The 14,582-nt window shown below is 41.0% G+C and overlaps 1 protein-coding gene across 2 annotated transcripts in view; it reads left to right on the forward strand.

Annotated features, from left to right (window-relative positions):
- ADGRE3 (adhesion G protein-coupled receptor E3) overlaps nucleotides 1–14,582 on the forward strand; it is a 41,450-nt gene that overhangs the window by 5,559 nt on the left and 21,309 nt on the right. For both annotated transcript variants that reach the window (XM_049098342.1, XM_025457808.3), the window contains exons 2-7: nucleotides 795–845; nucleotides 2,181–2,300; nucleotides 5,871–6,026; nucleotides 7,232–7,302; nucleotides 11,162–11,348; nucleotides 14,085–14,201. In XM_049098342.1, coding sequence (XP_048954299.1) covers nucleotides 795–845; nucleotides 2,181–2,300; nucleotides 5,871–6,026; nucleotides 7,232–7,302; nucleotides 11,162–11,348; nucleotides 14,085–14,201 — 702 coding nt within the window. The remainder of the gene's footprint in view (nucleotides 1–794; nucleotides 846–2,180; nucleotides 2,301–5,870; nucleotides 6,027–7,231; nucleotides 7,303–11,161; nucleotides 11,349–14,084; nucleotides 14,202–14,582) is intronic.

Here is a 14,582-nt window from a genome sequence, read left to right on the forward strand (position 1 = left end):
TAGACATTAGTATGTAATAAGGGAATGAAAAAAAGGTGAGGAGAGAACTAGCAGAGTGGTGTCGGATTTCTCAGGAAAGAGAAAGAGAAGCAACTCATCTATCCAGGAGCTTTGGGTCTTTGTAGAAGGAGGAACATGGCTGCTGACCTCACGAGCAGTTGAAAAGGTTTGGGGAAGAGAAAAGAGCACTTTATCAACTACAGTAAATCAGCCTGTATTTCTCAAGCTGGCCAAAACCATACTTCCCTTCCAAGAAGTGCTTTAGAATCTTGCCAACCTTCCCTCAAAAGAAAGAATGATTCTTATCCACTTGAATCTGAGTGGACTTGTAATTTGCTTGTAACCAAGAAAATGTGGTGAAAGATGAATTGCATGGCTTCCAGGGCTGGATCCTAAGGGGAGACGTAGCCTTATTGGCTGGACCACTTCTACTTAGAGCTCTGAACTGCCATGCAAGCTGAGGTCACCATGTTGGGAGCAGGCCAAACTCCTTGAGTCTGAGGCTATGGGAAGGGTTGACAGTGCACAGCCAGTTCCCAGCTGCTCTAGCCCCAGAACTACCTAACTGCAGCTGTACAAGAAACCTTAAGCCAGAATCACCCAGCTGAGCCTTTCCCAGATTCCCAAACCACAGAAACCATAAGAGATAAGAAAATGACCATTGCTCTTTTAAACCACTATATTTCGTGACAGTTTTTATGCAGCTGTGAATAACTGATGAACAGCCCTTGGAGAATTTCCTGGCATCTTTCCTCATTTATTTCATGTGTCTCCTTTCTGCTTCCCTGTTCCAGGGCTCTTCTTTCTGCTGAGTTTATCAGAAGTCATCATTCATAAGACCAAAGGTAAGTGCTCAGTGCCTGACTTCTCCACAGCCAGAGACCAAGAAGGGTGTAGACCAAGGATGTACCTGGGATAACTCACATTCTCCAATGGACTAGAACAAAGGGGCTTGTTCTGGGAGCAGAATTTAGGGATGCTTGCTCCTGTCATTCTTTTTTAATTCATCATTTCATCAAATTTTAATGCATATGTTTAAGTTTCATTAATTTAAGTAATCTCTACACCCGACATCAGGCTCAAACTCACAAGCCCAAGCTTAAGAGTCATATGCTTTTCCAACTGAGCCAGGCAGGCACCCCTTAATGTATAATTTTATTTTATTTTCCTTTGTCTGTTCATCTGTTTTCAGTAACCACAATATGCCCAATGTAGGAATGGAATAGTGGCTAAAACATACAAAGTCTCGCTAAGTGAACATTCTGGTGGGTAAAGACAGCATTATGGTAACCATTTCATTCTGATCATAAGTGAGGCACCAAAAAAAAAAAAGAAGAAGAATGTGATGATTTCAGACTAACTTTAATCCCTTGGAGCTCTCACTAGATTCTGATTCAGCAGGTTTAGGGTAGGTCCTGAGATTCTTCCTTTCTAGCCAACCTCCAAGGGATGCCTCCTGAGTAACCAGACTGTGCACTGTGGCCCCCATCACATTCCCAGCCCCCACTCCCTGTGAACACTGCACAGTTCCCAGATTTCTCCACTAGACCCAAAGCTCGAGATACTTTCTTAGCTCCACTCATTACCAAGGGGGCTCAAATTAAGATCTTTAATGTCTCTCTGTCCAAATGAAGTTATACATAGTGTTACAAAGATAACATGTATATATCAGAATATACCTCCTGTGGATCCCTGCAAATTCAAATTTTTATAACCCTAACTAATACTTATTATGTGCCAAGCACTGCCCAACACATTTTATATGTATCAATTCACTTACTCAGTCTACAGATGAGGGTATTGAGGCACAGAGAGGTTAAGACACTTTTACAAAGATGCACAGCTGGTAAGTAGCAGAATCAGAATCAAACCCAGGGTCTTAACCAATTCATTCCATCTTTTATAAATTCTTCCAGAGAATAGCACAATTATATCACGTTGAAATTTTTGTGTTAAAATTAATTTAAGACCTTTATCATGCAAACGAATCTTTTTTTTTTTTTTTTTTTCTGTAACTTGGGTTTGGTATCTCTCATTTTTTAATGTGCTGAAATCTCACAAGTGAAAAGGGGTATAGGCAGCTTCATCCTCTAGAGGGCCTGGTCACAGGCAAAGCCAAATGATAATGGGACATCCTTTAACCTCAGGGATGTTTGACCTACCCCTCCTTCTTCCTGCAGCTTCCTGTACCTGCCCCCAACATGCTTACTGTGTCAATGGCACTCAGTGTACCTGCGACCATGGATACGTTTCTAGGTCTGGGAAGGAATTCTTCACATTCCCCTTGAACACATGTGAAGGTAAGGGATAATTTTCAAACCACCTGGAGCCGGGAGTGGAAAGGAAACACCATAGAGATCATGAGGAAACAAATGCCAATAATGTGTACTGCTAAAAAGTCTACCAAGTCCACCCTCATGAAGAAAGAAACACTTATACAAAATCAGCATTTCCCCTTAAATGTTTTTTAAGAGAGAATGAGTAAGAGTGGAGGGTGAGGGAAGGAGAGAGAGAGAGAGAGAGAATCCCAAGCAGGCTCCATGCCCAGCACAGAGCCAAATAAGGGGCTCCATCTCATGACCTGAGATCATGACCTGAGCTGAAACCAAAAGTCATAAACTTAACTGACTGAGCACCCCCTCCCTGGTGCCCCAGAATTTCCCTTTATATATTTTGAAGTTCTAATATACTTTCTAATATATTTTTCCACCCCTTCCACCCCTGGTTACCTTCTCTTAACTTCATAATGAAACATGTGTTTCTCTACTATTATTTTTTTAACTCATCAATTATTTCCCTTTCCAAGATGCCTTGTTTTCCCCCATCATTTCAGGTGAAGGGGATGAGAATGCCCTCACCGTGATGAGCACTGAGTAACATATAGAATTGTTGAATCGCAGGGACCCCTGGGTGGCTCAGTGGATTAGTACCTGCCTTCAGCCCAGGGTGGGATCCTGGAGTCCCTGGATTAAGTCCTGCATCAGGCTGCCTGCATGGAGCCTGCTTCTCCCTCTGCCTGTATCTCTGCCTCTCTCTCTCTCATAAATAAAAAAAATAAAATATTTAAAAAAAAAGAATTGTTGAATCACCATATTGCACATCTAGAACTAATCTAACACTGTATGTTCATTATACTGGCGTTTAAAAAAAAGGATGCTTCATTTCACCCTCACTTCCCCTCTCCTAATAAAGAGATGAGATCCGTAAAATACTGTTATTTCACCCCCTCCCCATCTCCCCTGCCACATCTCATGAATTTAACTTTATCTCAAGGTTCACTGCTCACCCCTGCTTCCTCTTCCCTTCATCTCCCCTGATGTTGAGTGTTCTGTAGTTCCTGGTTTCATATTTGTTAATTCATTGTTTGTTTGGAGCACTTTCCCACATGCTCTCTTCAAACCTGCCCGCACAGCTAATGTCTCTCACTCAATGAATGCACTGTCTCTCATTTCTTTGGCTCTAAGGAGTAGGTTCTATCCTGCCTCAGTGGGAGAACATTTTCATTCTGTCCTCTTCTCCGAGGGATCCATCAGTGAATATCCCAGCGATCAGAGAAGTATCTTCAAGCTCACAGGGATGCAGATGGGAATTCCAACAGCAGTCTGAGTCTCATTCCTTTGTAGTGATTTTTGTCTTGGGCTTAGGTTCCTTGCAGAAGCCCCAGGAAGATCAGCCTTACATTTCAGGCAAGGGGTGTGGAGTGAAAGCTGGAGGAGAGGCTGGTGGAGAGATCGCCTAGGAATTGGGAATAAAACTGCCATGTTTGGCCTCCTCAAAAGAGAATAGTTGTTGAGTGGGCAACTGAGAGCAACTGCTCTACTACATCATGGTCTGAAAATTCCCAATTTCATGTTTGCCATACCAGATGGGGAAATCACACATCCTTACTACCTACCTGACATTTGCAAAGGGGGTACAGTAAGCCTTGGGACTGGAGACACATTGACTTAATCCAGACATCCTAACTCAGTTAGTTAATCTAGCAAGTGTATTACTCTGCTCGGGTGGCTTTGACAAAACACCACAGACAAGGTGGCTTAAACAACAGAAATTTATTTTCTTACAGTTCTGAGGCTGGGAAGCCCATGGTGAAGGTTTTGGCAATTCCACTTTCTGGGGAGGCCTCTATTCCTGACTCGAAGATGTCTTCTTGCTTTATCTTCACATGGTCTTTCCTCACTATGTGCACACAGTGGTCAGGCAGGTGGAGAAACTCTTGTGTCACTTCTTCTACAGATACTAATTCTAACAGATCTAGGCCCCATTATTAGGACCTCATTCAACCTCAGTTACATCCTTAGAGGCCTCATTTCCAAATACAGCCACACTGGAAGTTAGGTTTTCAACATGTTGAACTGGGGGAATATACAAACATTCAGTTCATAATAGCATATACAGTCAGTTTCCCACTTTTATGCCCTCAGCACTTGCCATTCTTTTGCATACTAAGTCTAAGGCTCTCTCTGGCTACTGGAGACCACTCAGTTCATGCTCAGGACAGGTGGAAGTACCAGTAACTATCCCTGCAAACACTTCTCTGCTGATAAATGATAAGATTTGGCAGATAAAAGCATTATCAACAATAGCCAAATTATGGAAAGAGCCCAAACGTCCATCGACTGTGAACGGATAAAGATGTGTTTAGGGGCTCTGGGTGGCTCAGTCGGTTAAGCATCTACCTTCAGCTCAGGTCATGGTCCCAGAGTCTTGGGATCAAGTCCTGCTTCAGGCTCCCTGCTCATCAAGGAAACTGCTTCTCCCTATCCCACTCCCCCTGCTTGTGTTCTCTCTCTCCGTCAAATAAATAAATGAAGTCTTTTTAAAAAGATGTGTTTAGAGAGAGAGAGATAATGGAGTATAACTCAGCTATCAGAAAGAATGAAATCTTGGGATGCCTGGGTGGCTCATTGGTTGAGCATCTGCCTTTGGCTTAGGGCATGATCCCGGAGTCTCAAGATCGAGTCCCACATCAGGCTCCCTGCATGGAGCCTGCTTCTGCCTCTGCCTATGTCTCTGCCTCTCTCTCTCTCTCTCTCATGAGTAAATAAATAAAAAAATCTTTTAAAAAAATGAAATATTGCCATTTACAATGATGTATATGGACCTAGAGTATATTATGCTAAGCAAAGTAAGTCAGTCAGAGAAAGACAAACACCATATGATTTCACTCATATATAGAATTTTAAAAATGAAACAGATGAACATAGGGGAAGGGAGAAAAAAAGAGACAAGCCATAAGAGACTCTTAACTATAGAGAACAAACTGAGGGTTGCTGGAGGGGATGTGGGTGGAGGATGGCCTAGATGGGTGATGGGGATTAAGGAGGACATTTGTTGTAATGAGCACTGAGTGTTGTATATAAGTGATGAATCACTAAATTCTACTCCCAAAGCTGATATTACACTATATATTAACTAACTACAATTTAAATAAAAACTTAAAAGAAAAAATTTGACAGGTAAATACCCTAGCCCCCTCACCCCTTGAGGAGTCACTCTGCAGCCTGTGCCCTCATCTGTCTCCCAGAGGGTCCCAGGGGAATCAAGTCCCAATTGCCACAATGGAAACTTCTCTCTTTACTCTCTGTCTGGCTTTCCCTGTCTCATTTCACCACTTCCTTTCCAGTGTTTTCTGAGATCACCTCCTACATAAGGTACTTGAACATGAATTCATGTCTCAATGTCTGCTTCTCAGAGAATCCAACCAAAGTCAATGAGGAAAGGGAAAAACAAAGACAACCCACTACCTTAACTGAGTTGTCCTGGAAAACCAGGACAGATTGAATAGAAAGGGTATAGCCTCTGGCACATATCAGATGTTCCATAAATCTTTGTCCAATTAATGGCCAAATTCTTCTTCTGTGTTCCAGATATTGATGAATGTAAGCCACCCATTAATATATATTGTGGCATAAATGCTGTATGTCAGAATGTCAACGGAGGTTTCCACTGTCTCTGTAATCCTGGATACAAACTCCTCTCAGGGGACACACAATTCCAGAATTCCAATGAAAACACTTGCCAAAGTAAGGAAATTCTTGTCTTCTTGTCTGTCTCCTTTCTTAATTTTCATTGAGTCTAATGCCAGAAAAGATGTTTGGGGGGGGGGTGCGCGCGCGTGTGCATTCACACATATGCATGAGGTGAGGCTAGTATGTGTTTCCACTTTCTGGAGGTAAATGGATGATGGAAAGAGGAGAAAAAGGGAAAGAAGGACAAGACAAGAGGACTTTGGAAATGGGGATGACAAGGCGCCAACTGAGACAGGATTCTTTGAATTGCAAAGAAGAGCTAACTCAGGATAACTTAAGCAGAAAAGATGAGTTTATGATAAGAATGCGTGGATATGTCTTGGAACTCAAGAACAAGAATACAGCTGAGCTTCCTAAATGAACTGAAATGGGGACTCCACACTATCAAGACACCCTAGTATCTGAAGCTCCTTGGGTCTACTCCTTTCTTCTTTTTCAGTGCAAACTGGCCTTCTCTGCCTTCTTAGTCCACAGGACAGGAAATATGGCCACCAACACGTCCAAATTTTACCATTGTTAGTGACTCAGTCACCCAAAGAGAGATCAACTGACTCTCTTTTGGACCTAATTGTAAATTCTTTGGAAATGTACCAATTAGTCCAGTTTGAGCTATGTGTTTAGTACAGTTTGAGTTATGTGCCCACCCTTGGATTTGTGTCCAAGAAGCACCATCTTGTATAAGCACTAGCACTTTCATGGAAACCATATAGACAGGGAAATCTATGCACAAGAAATATGGAGATACAGCTGGGAGACGCTCAAAAGAGCACAACCTTACCAGGGAACAAGAATATGAGTTCAAAAGAAAAAAAAGGGACAAACAAGATCCAGACTCTTATAGAGAACAAACCAGCAGTTGCCAGAAGGGAGGTTGAGGGCAGGGGGGAATGGATGGAATAGGTGATGAAGATAAAGAGTACACTTATCCTGATGATCACTGATGATCATGTACAGAAAATGTATGTTCATGTGCAGAAATGTAATGTACAGAATTGTTAAATTACTATATTGGACACCTGAAACTAATATAATGTTGTATGTTAATGACACTGGAATTTTAAAATTAATGAATAAAATTTTTTTAATTTAAAAAAGTGTGAGTTCAGACCTTCTAGATGCAAAGTTAGTCACCTTCCTGTCCACTTCTCCACCCTTTTATTCTCAGTTCCAGCAGTAACTTCCTTTGATGTCTTTTGCAGAAACCACTTCCTCAACAACAACCGAAGGCATGAAGAATGTGAGCAGAAGCCCAGCCCCTGAACCCAGCCAGGTAACAAATGTTTACAAATCCCAAAATTAGCAAGTGGATATGGATACTATATATTATATGTCTACTATACATTGTATATTATATATGTATCATATAGGTGTGATATGTTGTATATATTATATATTACATGTTATGGTATGTGACATACTTTAATAGTTTTATTTATAGGGCAACCCGGGTGGCTTGGTGATTTGGTGCCTGTCTTCAGCCCAGGGTGTGGCCCTGGAGACCCAGGATCAAGTCCCGCAGTGGGCTCCCTGTGTGGAGCCTGCTTCTCCCTCTGTGTCTCTGCCTCTCTCTCTCTGTCTCTCATGAATAAATAAATAATTTTTTTAAAAATAGTTTTATTTATAATATAAATCAATTATACAGTAGTACAATGTTATAAATAATTTATATTATGCATAAATTATGTATAATGTATATTATGTATAACTGTGAAGTATACAAATATATCACATTTATCACTATATGTATATTGCTAAATATCTCATGGTAGAGATAGCATATGTCCACATGGATGTTTGCATGTATGTATTTTGCCCCCTACAGATAGGATCTAACCCAGACCAAGAAAGACAGACTAAGTGAAACTATATCAAGGGATGCTGAGGGACACCTGGGTGGCTCAGCGGTTGAGCGTCTGCCTTCAGCTCAGGGCATGATCCTGGAGTCCCAGGATCAAGTCCCGCATTGGGCTCCCGCATGAAGCCTGCTTCTCTCTCTTTTTTTTTTTTTTAATTTTTTTTATTGGAGTTCAATTTGCCAACATTTAGCATAACACCCAGTGCTCATCTCGCCAAGTGCCCCCTTCAGTGCCCATCACCCTGCCTGTGTCTCTCATGAATAAATAATTTTTTTAAAAAAAAGGTATGCTGAACTGCTGCAACAAAGAGACCCAAATATCAAACTGCTTTAAAAAGATGGATCTCTGTTACTTTCTGAGTTAACAGTCCAGGCTAGTGAAAGGATTGTGCTCATGAGGTCATTAAGGGTACTCACATTCTTCACAAACAGCTGCTCCACCATTCCCTGGCATCTTGTACTCGATGCCATGGCCAAAACTGGGTTGTCACAATGTGGCTTTTGTACCAGTGGGTAGAGAGGAAATGAGTCCAGGGCAATTTGTCTGGAGCACAAGGTGAAGAGGGGAGAGTGGAGAAAAGGGATACATCTACTCACTCCATCATATGCTAATGAAATTGTGATAATTTGCTTGGAGATCTCTTAAAGCAACAACCCAGAAGTTGAAGGTATCATGGCCAAAACTAGCTGCAAGGGAAGATGTGACAATGTGGTCTGTAGATGGGGAACATGGTCCAGATAAAATTTGAGGAATTCATTCAATCAGTAAAAGGAAGGGGGAGAGGAATGGTTATTGTAGGCAGTTACAAGAGACAGATCAAGAAAGTGCCTGTTGAAACAGAGAATCATAGAGGAAAATGGAACAAGATGAAATCAGAGAGGGAGACAAATAAGAGACTCTTAATCATAGGAAACAAACTGAGGGTTGCTGGAGGGAAGGGTGGATGAGGTAACTGGGTGATGGGCATGAAGGAGGGCACTTGACGTAATGAGCACTGGGTGTTGTATGCAACTGATGAATCACTAAATTCTACCTCTGAAACTAATGATACACTATATTTTAATTAATTGAATTTAAATAAATTAAGTTTTAAAAAAAGAAAGAAAGTGCCTATTAGGTAGTAATCACTTAGCACCTGTAAACTGACTCTGAATGTTAACAGAGAACGACCCATGTCTCAACCTAGAGTCTAGCAGAATGGGCTCGTCCCTTCAGTTGAAGTTTTGGGGAACCCTGCATGGAACAAATTGATTGGTGCTATTTTTCCAACAGCTTTTGCTTGCTTCATGTCTCTGTGTCACATTTTGTGAATTCTCACAGTATTTCAAACTTTTTCATTATTGTTATATTAATTATGGTAATCTGTGATCAATGATTATGACTCACTGAAAGCTCAGGTGATGATTAGCATTTTTTAGCAATAACGTATTTTTTAAGGTTTACACATTGTTTATTTTGATTGATTGATTGGCTGTTTTTATTTTGATTCGTTAGCTAACATAGTGTTATATTAGTTTTAGGTGTACAATATAATGATTCAACACTCCCACACATCATCTGGTGCTAATGGGTGAAATGCACTTGTCATGATGAGCACTAGGAGATATAACATTTGTACACTTTTGGGCAGCCCTGGTGGCTCAGTGGTTTAGCGCGGCCTTCAGCCCAGGGAATGATCCTGGAGACCCAGGTTCGAGTCCCACATCGGGCTCCCTGCATGAGGCCTGCTTCTCCCTCTGCCTGTGTCTCTGCCTCTGTCTCTCTGTGTGTCTCTCGTGAATAAATAAATAAAATCTTTTTTAATTTTGTACATTTTTTAGATAGAATGCCGTTGCACACTTAATAGACTACAGTATAGTGTAAACAAAACTTTTATATATACTGGGAAACCAAAAACTTTATTTGAATAGCTTTACCATGATACTTACTTTATTGCGGTGGTCTGAAACCAAACCTGCAATACCTCTGAGGTGTCTGTACCCACAAATCCCCTAGGGAATGTGTTACAGTACAGAGTTGGGTTCAGCCCACCAAGAGACTGCATTCCAAATGGGCTGCCAGGTGATGCTGATGCTGCCAGTCCTTGTTTAAGTACAAGGATACAGGGATTCACATAAAAATTGTCTTCCAAATCACCTATATTACAGTTCTATTACACTTATATTTATAAAACTTCACCTTGGCTCTTCATTCTTCTCACCCTGTGGCTCATCTCTTTGCTTTATTTCATAGATAAATTTCTTGATTTAAAAAGGCCAATTAGTGGGATGCCTGGGTGGCTCAGCGGTTGAGCATCTGTCTTTGGCCCAGGGTGATCCCAGAGTTCTAGGATCGAGTCCCACATCGGGCTCCCTGCAAGGAGCCTGCTTCTCCCTCTGCCTATGTCTCTGCCTTCTCTCTGTGTCTCTCACAAATATAATAAAATCTTTTTAAAGAATAAAATTAAAATTAAAAGGCCAGTTAGGGGACACCTGGGTGGTGCAGTTGGTTAAGCATCTGTCTTCAGCCAGGTCATGAACCCAGGGTCCTGGGATAGAGCCCCACATCAGGCTCCCTGCTCAGTGGGGAATTTGCTTCTCTCTCTCCCTCTCCCCATCTCCCTGCTTGTGCTTTCCCTTTTTTTCTCTCTTAAATAAATAAAATATTTGTTAAAAAAAAAAAAAAGGCCAGTTAGAATGCCTTTTGAGCTATAACTCTACTTCACATTTTCTCAGCTTTGGCACCATTGATATCTCAGCCTGGGTCACTTTCCTGGGAAGAGGGCTGTCCTGTGGATTATAGGGTATTGAGCAGCAATCCCTGGCCCCCACCCACTAGATACCAGTAGCATCACCTCAATAGTGACAATCAAAATGTCTCCAGACATTACCAAATGTCCCTGGAGGCTCAAAATTACCCTAATGGGGAAACACTGGTTCATTTCTGGCAACCTTACCACTCCTCTGTTGGTAAAAGATGTTCATAATAACTAACTCTCATCTGGTGCTTACCTGGCACAGACACTGTTCTAAAAAGGTAGCATCTCTTAACTCATTTAATCTTCCAAAAAACTCTATGAGATTATTTTATTGTCCCCATCCTAACATGGGAAACCGAGGCACAGCACATTGAGTGATTTTTCCAAGTTCACACAGCCAGTCAGTGGTGGAGTCAGGATTGAAACTGGGTCCTCTGGCTCCAGAAGCTGCATTCTCATGCTTTCTACTTTCCCTCAGGGTGTGGGATTAATCAGATTGGATTTCTTTTTTTTTCTTATTCTTTGTATCTTCAAAGCTGCAAAGTGTTGTTGAGACATTCAAGTCATTTCTCACTAATTACACCACTCTACCGGGAATGGGAGAGAAGGGAGAAGTTGCATCTTGGGCCACGACTGTTCTCCAAGATGTGGAATCTGAGGCTCTACAAATTGCCTTGAAATTCCCGGAGCAAAAAATCCAGAAAATCCACAACAGTATTATGGGTAAGAAGAGGATATGGCCTGATACACACAGGGGGCTAGTTACAAGCTGGAATCTGGGTTACACAATTAGAAAAATAAATGTCCTGTTTGAATCCACTTATATAGACTTCTAGAAAATGCAAGGTAATCTATGATGCCCCAGGGGCTGGAGGGTGTGGTGGAGGGGGTAGGGAAGCAGGAGTAAAAAAGCATGAGAAAATTTGAGGTGACTGCTGGGAATGAGAGACATGTTCAGTACCTTGATTATGGTGTTGGTTTCACAGGTATATACTATATATACGGGTTCAGTAAGGCTCATCAAATTGTACACTGTATTATGTGCAATTTATTGCACATTCATCACACCTCTGTAGAGCTGTGAAAGAAAGAGAAAAAAAGAGAAAGAGAAAGAGAAAGAGAAAGAGAAGAGAAAGAGAAAGAAGAGAAAGAGAAAGAAGAGAAAGAGAGAGAGAAGATTGCCAAAGGTTTCCAATCCTGAGTCTGGGATTTTTGCTTAAAAGTAGTCTTGTTTTGTTTTGTTTTTTTTAATCCAATGCCTAATACCTACGGGCACATGTCATAATGATGCTACTTGTTCCATCCCAGAAGGAATATCTTACTACACACTTTTTTAAGATTTTATTTATTTATTCATGAGCAACTCAGCGAGAGAGGCAGAGACACAGGCAGAGGGAGAAGCAGGCTCCATGCAGGCAGCCCGATGTGGGACTCGATCCCAGGTCCCCAGGATCACGCCCCCCGACCGAAGGCAGGCGCCAAACCGCTGAGGCACCCAGGCTGCCCACTACATATCTTTTAAATAAAAATACTTTCATCATACTTGTCATACATATTCGTAATGTAGCCACCTGAGGAGATGATATGTTAAATAGCTTGACCGTAGTAATCATTTCTCTATTTTAAAAAATAAGAATAAATAGGGCAGCCCCCGAGGCGCAGCGGTTTGGTGCTGCCTGCAGCCTGGGGTGTGATCCTGGAGACCCCGGATCGAGTCCCACATTGGGCTTCCTGCATGGAGCCTGCTTCTCCCTCTGTGTCTCTGCTTCTCTCTCTCTCTCTCTGCGTCTCTATGAATAAATAAACAAAATCTTTAAAAAAAAAAGAATAAATAAAATATCATAGCAAAGCCAAGTATTAAATTTTTTTTTAAATAGGAAAAAACATATAAACAAAACTAAGTTTAGACTAGCCAAATCTGCTGTCTTCCAATCTTATAACCACATAGGTGCATGTCTGAGGAAGATGCATATTTGCTGTGTATGTGACATTGTAACATACGGTTTTCACTCATTACATCACTAACATCTTTCCATGTAAATTATATACATCCTCGTTACCTACATTATTGTCTTCAATGGTTTATCAAATTGCATTGTATATAATTTATTTACATTGTATTTATTCCCTATTCTGGGAAATGTGGGGTTTTGCCAAACCCTGTGAAAAAAGACCATTGAAAATCTGTCATGCATATTTGTTTGGTATTTTCTTAGGATAAATTCATAGAATAAGAATTGTTAGGTCAAGGAGAAAAGACACATTTTATATAGACTCTGATACACATCACCATATTCTCTTCCAGAAATACCGTTTGCTGTGTTTTATTCTGCCCGAAGATATCTAAGGATTTATGTATGACTAACTAACCATTTTGTTTTACCAATTTGCAAGATAAGATAGTTTATGCTCTATAAAAATAATAATAACTTTTTAAATATAAAACAAAATCTAGTGCCTAACCTTCTTAGGAAACTGGAATTGAGACTCATTCATTAATTTATTCATTCATTCATTTTATTCATGCATTCATTTCATTCAAAATTAAGCTATTCTTCAGATTACAATAGCTCTCAGCATTCCTGACTTGGCCAGGTCCCAACTGATGGGGGAGACCAGTGCCTTCATTTCACTGGGTTTCATTCCCCTCATCTGTGAACGGGGAGACACAGGAGGAACCCGACTGTACCCGTCACCTAGTTTCAACAATTTCAAACCCAGAGCCAGCCTCTGGCCATCTGCTAATATTTAAGTTAAATATTTTCATTAGTTTGTTTCTTGATGGCAATTCCCCTGTGACTTCATTTTCATGGAAGCATGGTTCCCCATTATAGAGACAAGCCATCAATTATTGAATCAATTCCTCCTGTTGAACATTTAGGTCATTTCCTATTTTTCACACTATCATCTATGCTGTTGTGAACTTCCTTGTAGCTAAATCTATCCTCCCGCCCATGATTATTTTCTGAGAATAAATTTCTAGAAACAAAGTTGTTGCCAGAAAGATGGTTGCTAGAGGGGGTGCCATAGTGGCTCAGTCAGTTAGGCCTACAATTCTTGATTTCAGCTCAGGTCATGATCTCAGACTTGTGAGATCAAGCCCCACATCAAGTTCCACGCTGAGCATGGACCTGCTTAAGGTTATCTCCCTCTCCCTCTGCCCCTCCACCTGCTCATGCTCTCTCTCTAGATAAGTAAATAAATAAAATCTTTTTTTAAAAAAAACAAAGATGGTTACTAAAGAATGTTAGTTAAGAACTTGTATTCCAGGAGTTAAGGTTTTACTTAATTTCTGAATTTCAGTTTCCTCGTTTGGATAAGGGTCCCTCTCTGGGTTATAAGACAATGTACAGTACCTGGCACATCCTAGACATTCAGTAAACGTAACTTGTTTATGTTGCTATACATGTTTTTAAAGCTTATATTAAAGGTAAACGTGCCTGTTGCTTTTCTCACCAGCTATTGAAACTCGAGTTGTTACAGACAATTGCTCTGAAGAACAGATCTTCAGCTTGAACACCCACATGAACTCAGTAGATATCCACTGTGATGACATCGTGCAGGAAAACATACAAGGTACACATGGTGGCTCTATTCAGAACCTCTAAGACACATAGATCAGTATCATACATTGATACTGATAATGAGAGTCCCCAACAAGCTCCTTCCTAATGAGTTTGTTATCCTAAGACTGACTGTGTCAACTGAGTCTTTTCCTTAGGGAAAAAAAACTCCCCAAAGTGGAGGCTTTCTAGTCTTCAGCATGGAAGATACTTCTTTCCAATTTGGGGGCAGTTCTGTCCAGGTCTCAGTTGGGGTTCATGGAAATGCAGTCCCTGAGAGAAGTGTAAGTTTATTTGGGAGGTAATTCCAGGAAGCATCAGTAGGTGTATCTGTCAGACTTCTCCAGAGAAACAGAAATCAATCTGGTGTGGGGGGTGGAGGATGGAGAGAAAG

The sequence above is a fragment of the Canis lupus genome, chromosome 20 (genome assembly GCF_003254725.2).
Source record: "Canis lupus dingo isolate Sandy chromosome 20, ASM325472v2, whole genome shotgun sequence".
Lineage (NCBI taxonomy): Eukaryota > Metazoa > Chordata > Mammalia > Carnivora > Canidae > Canis > Canis lupus.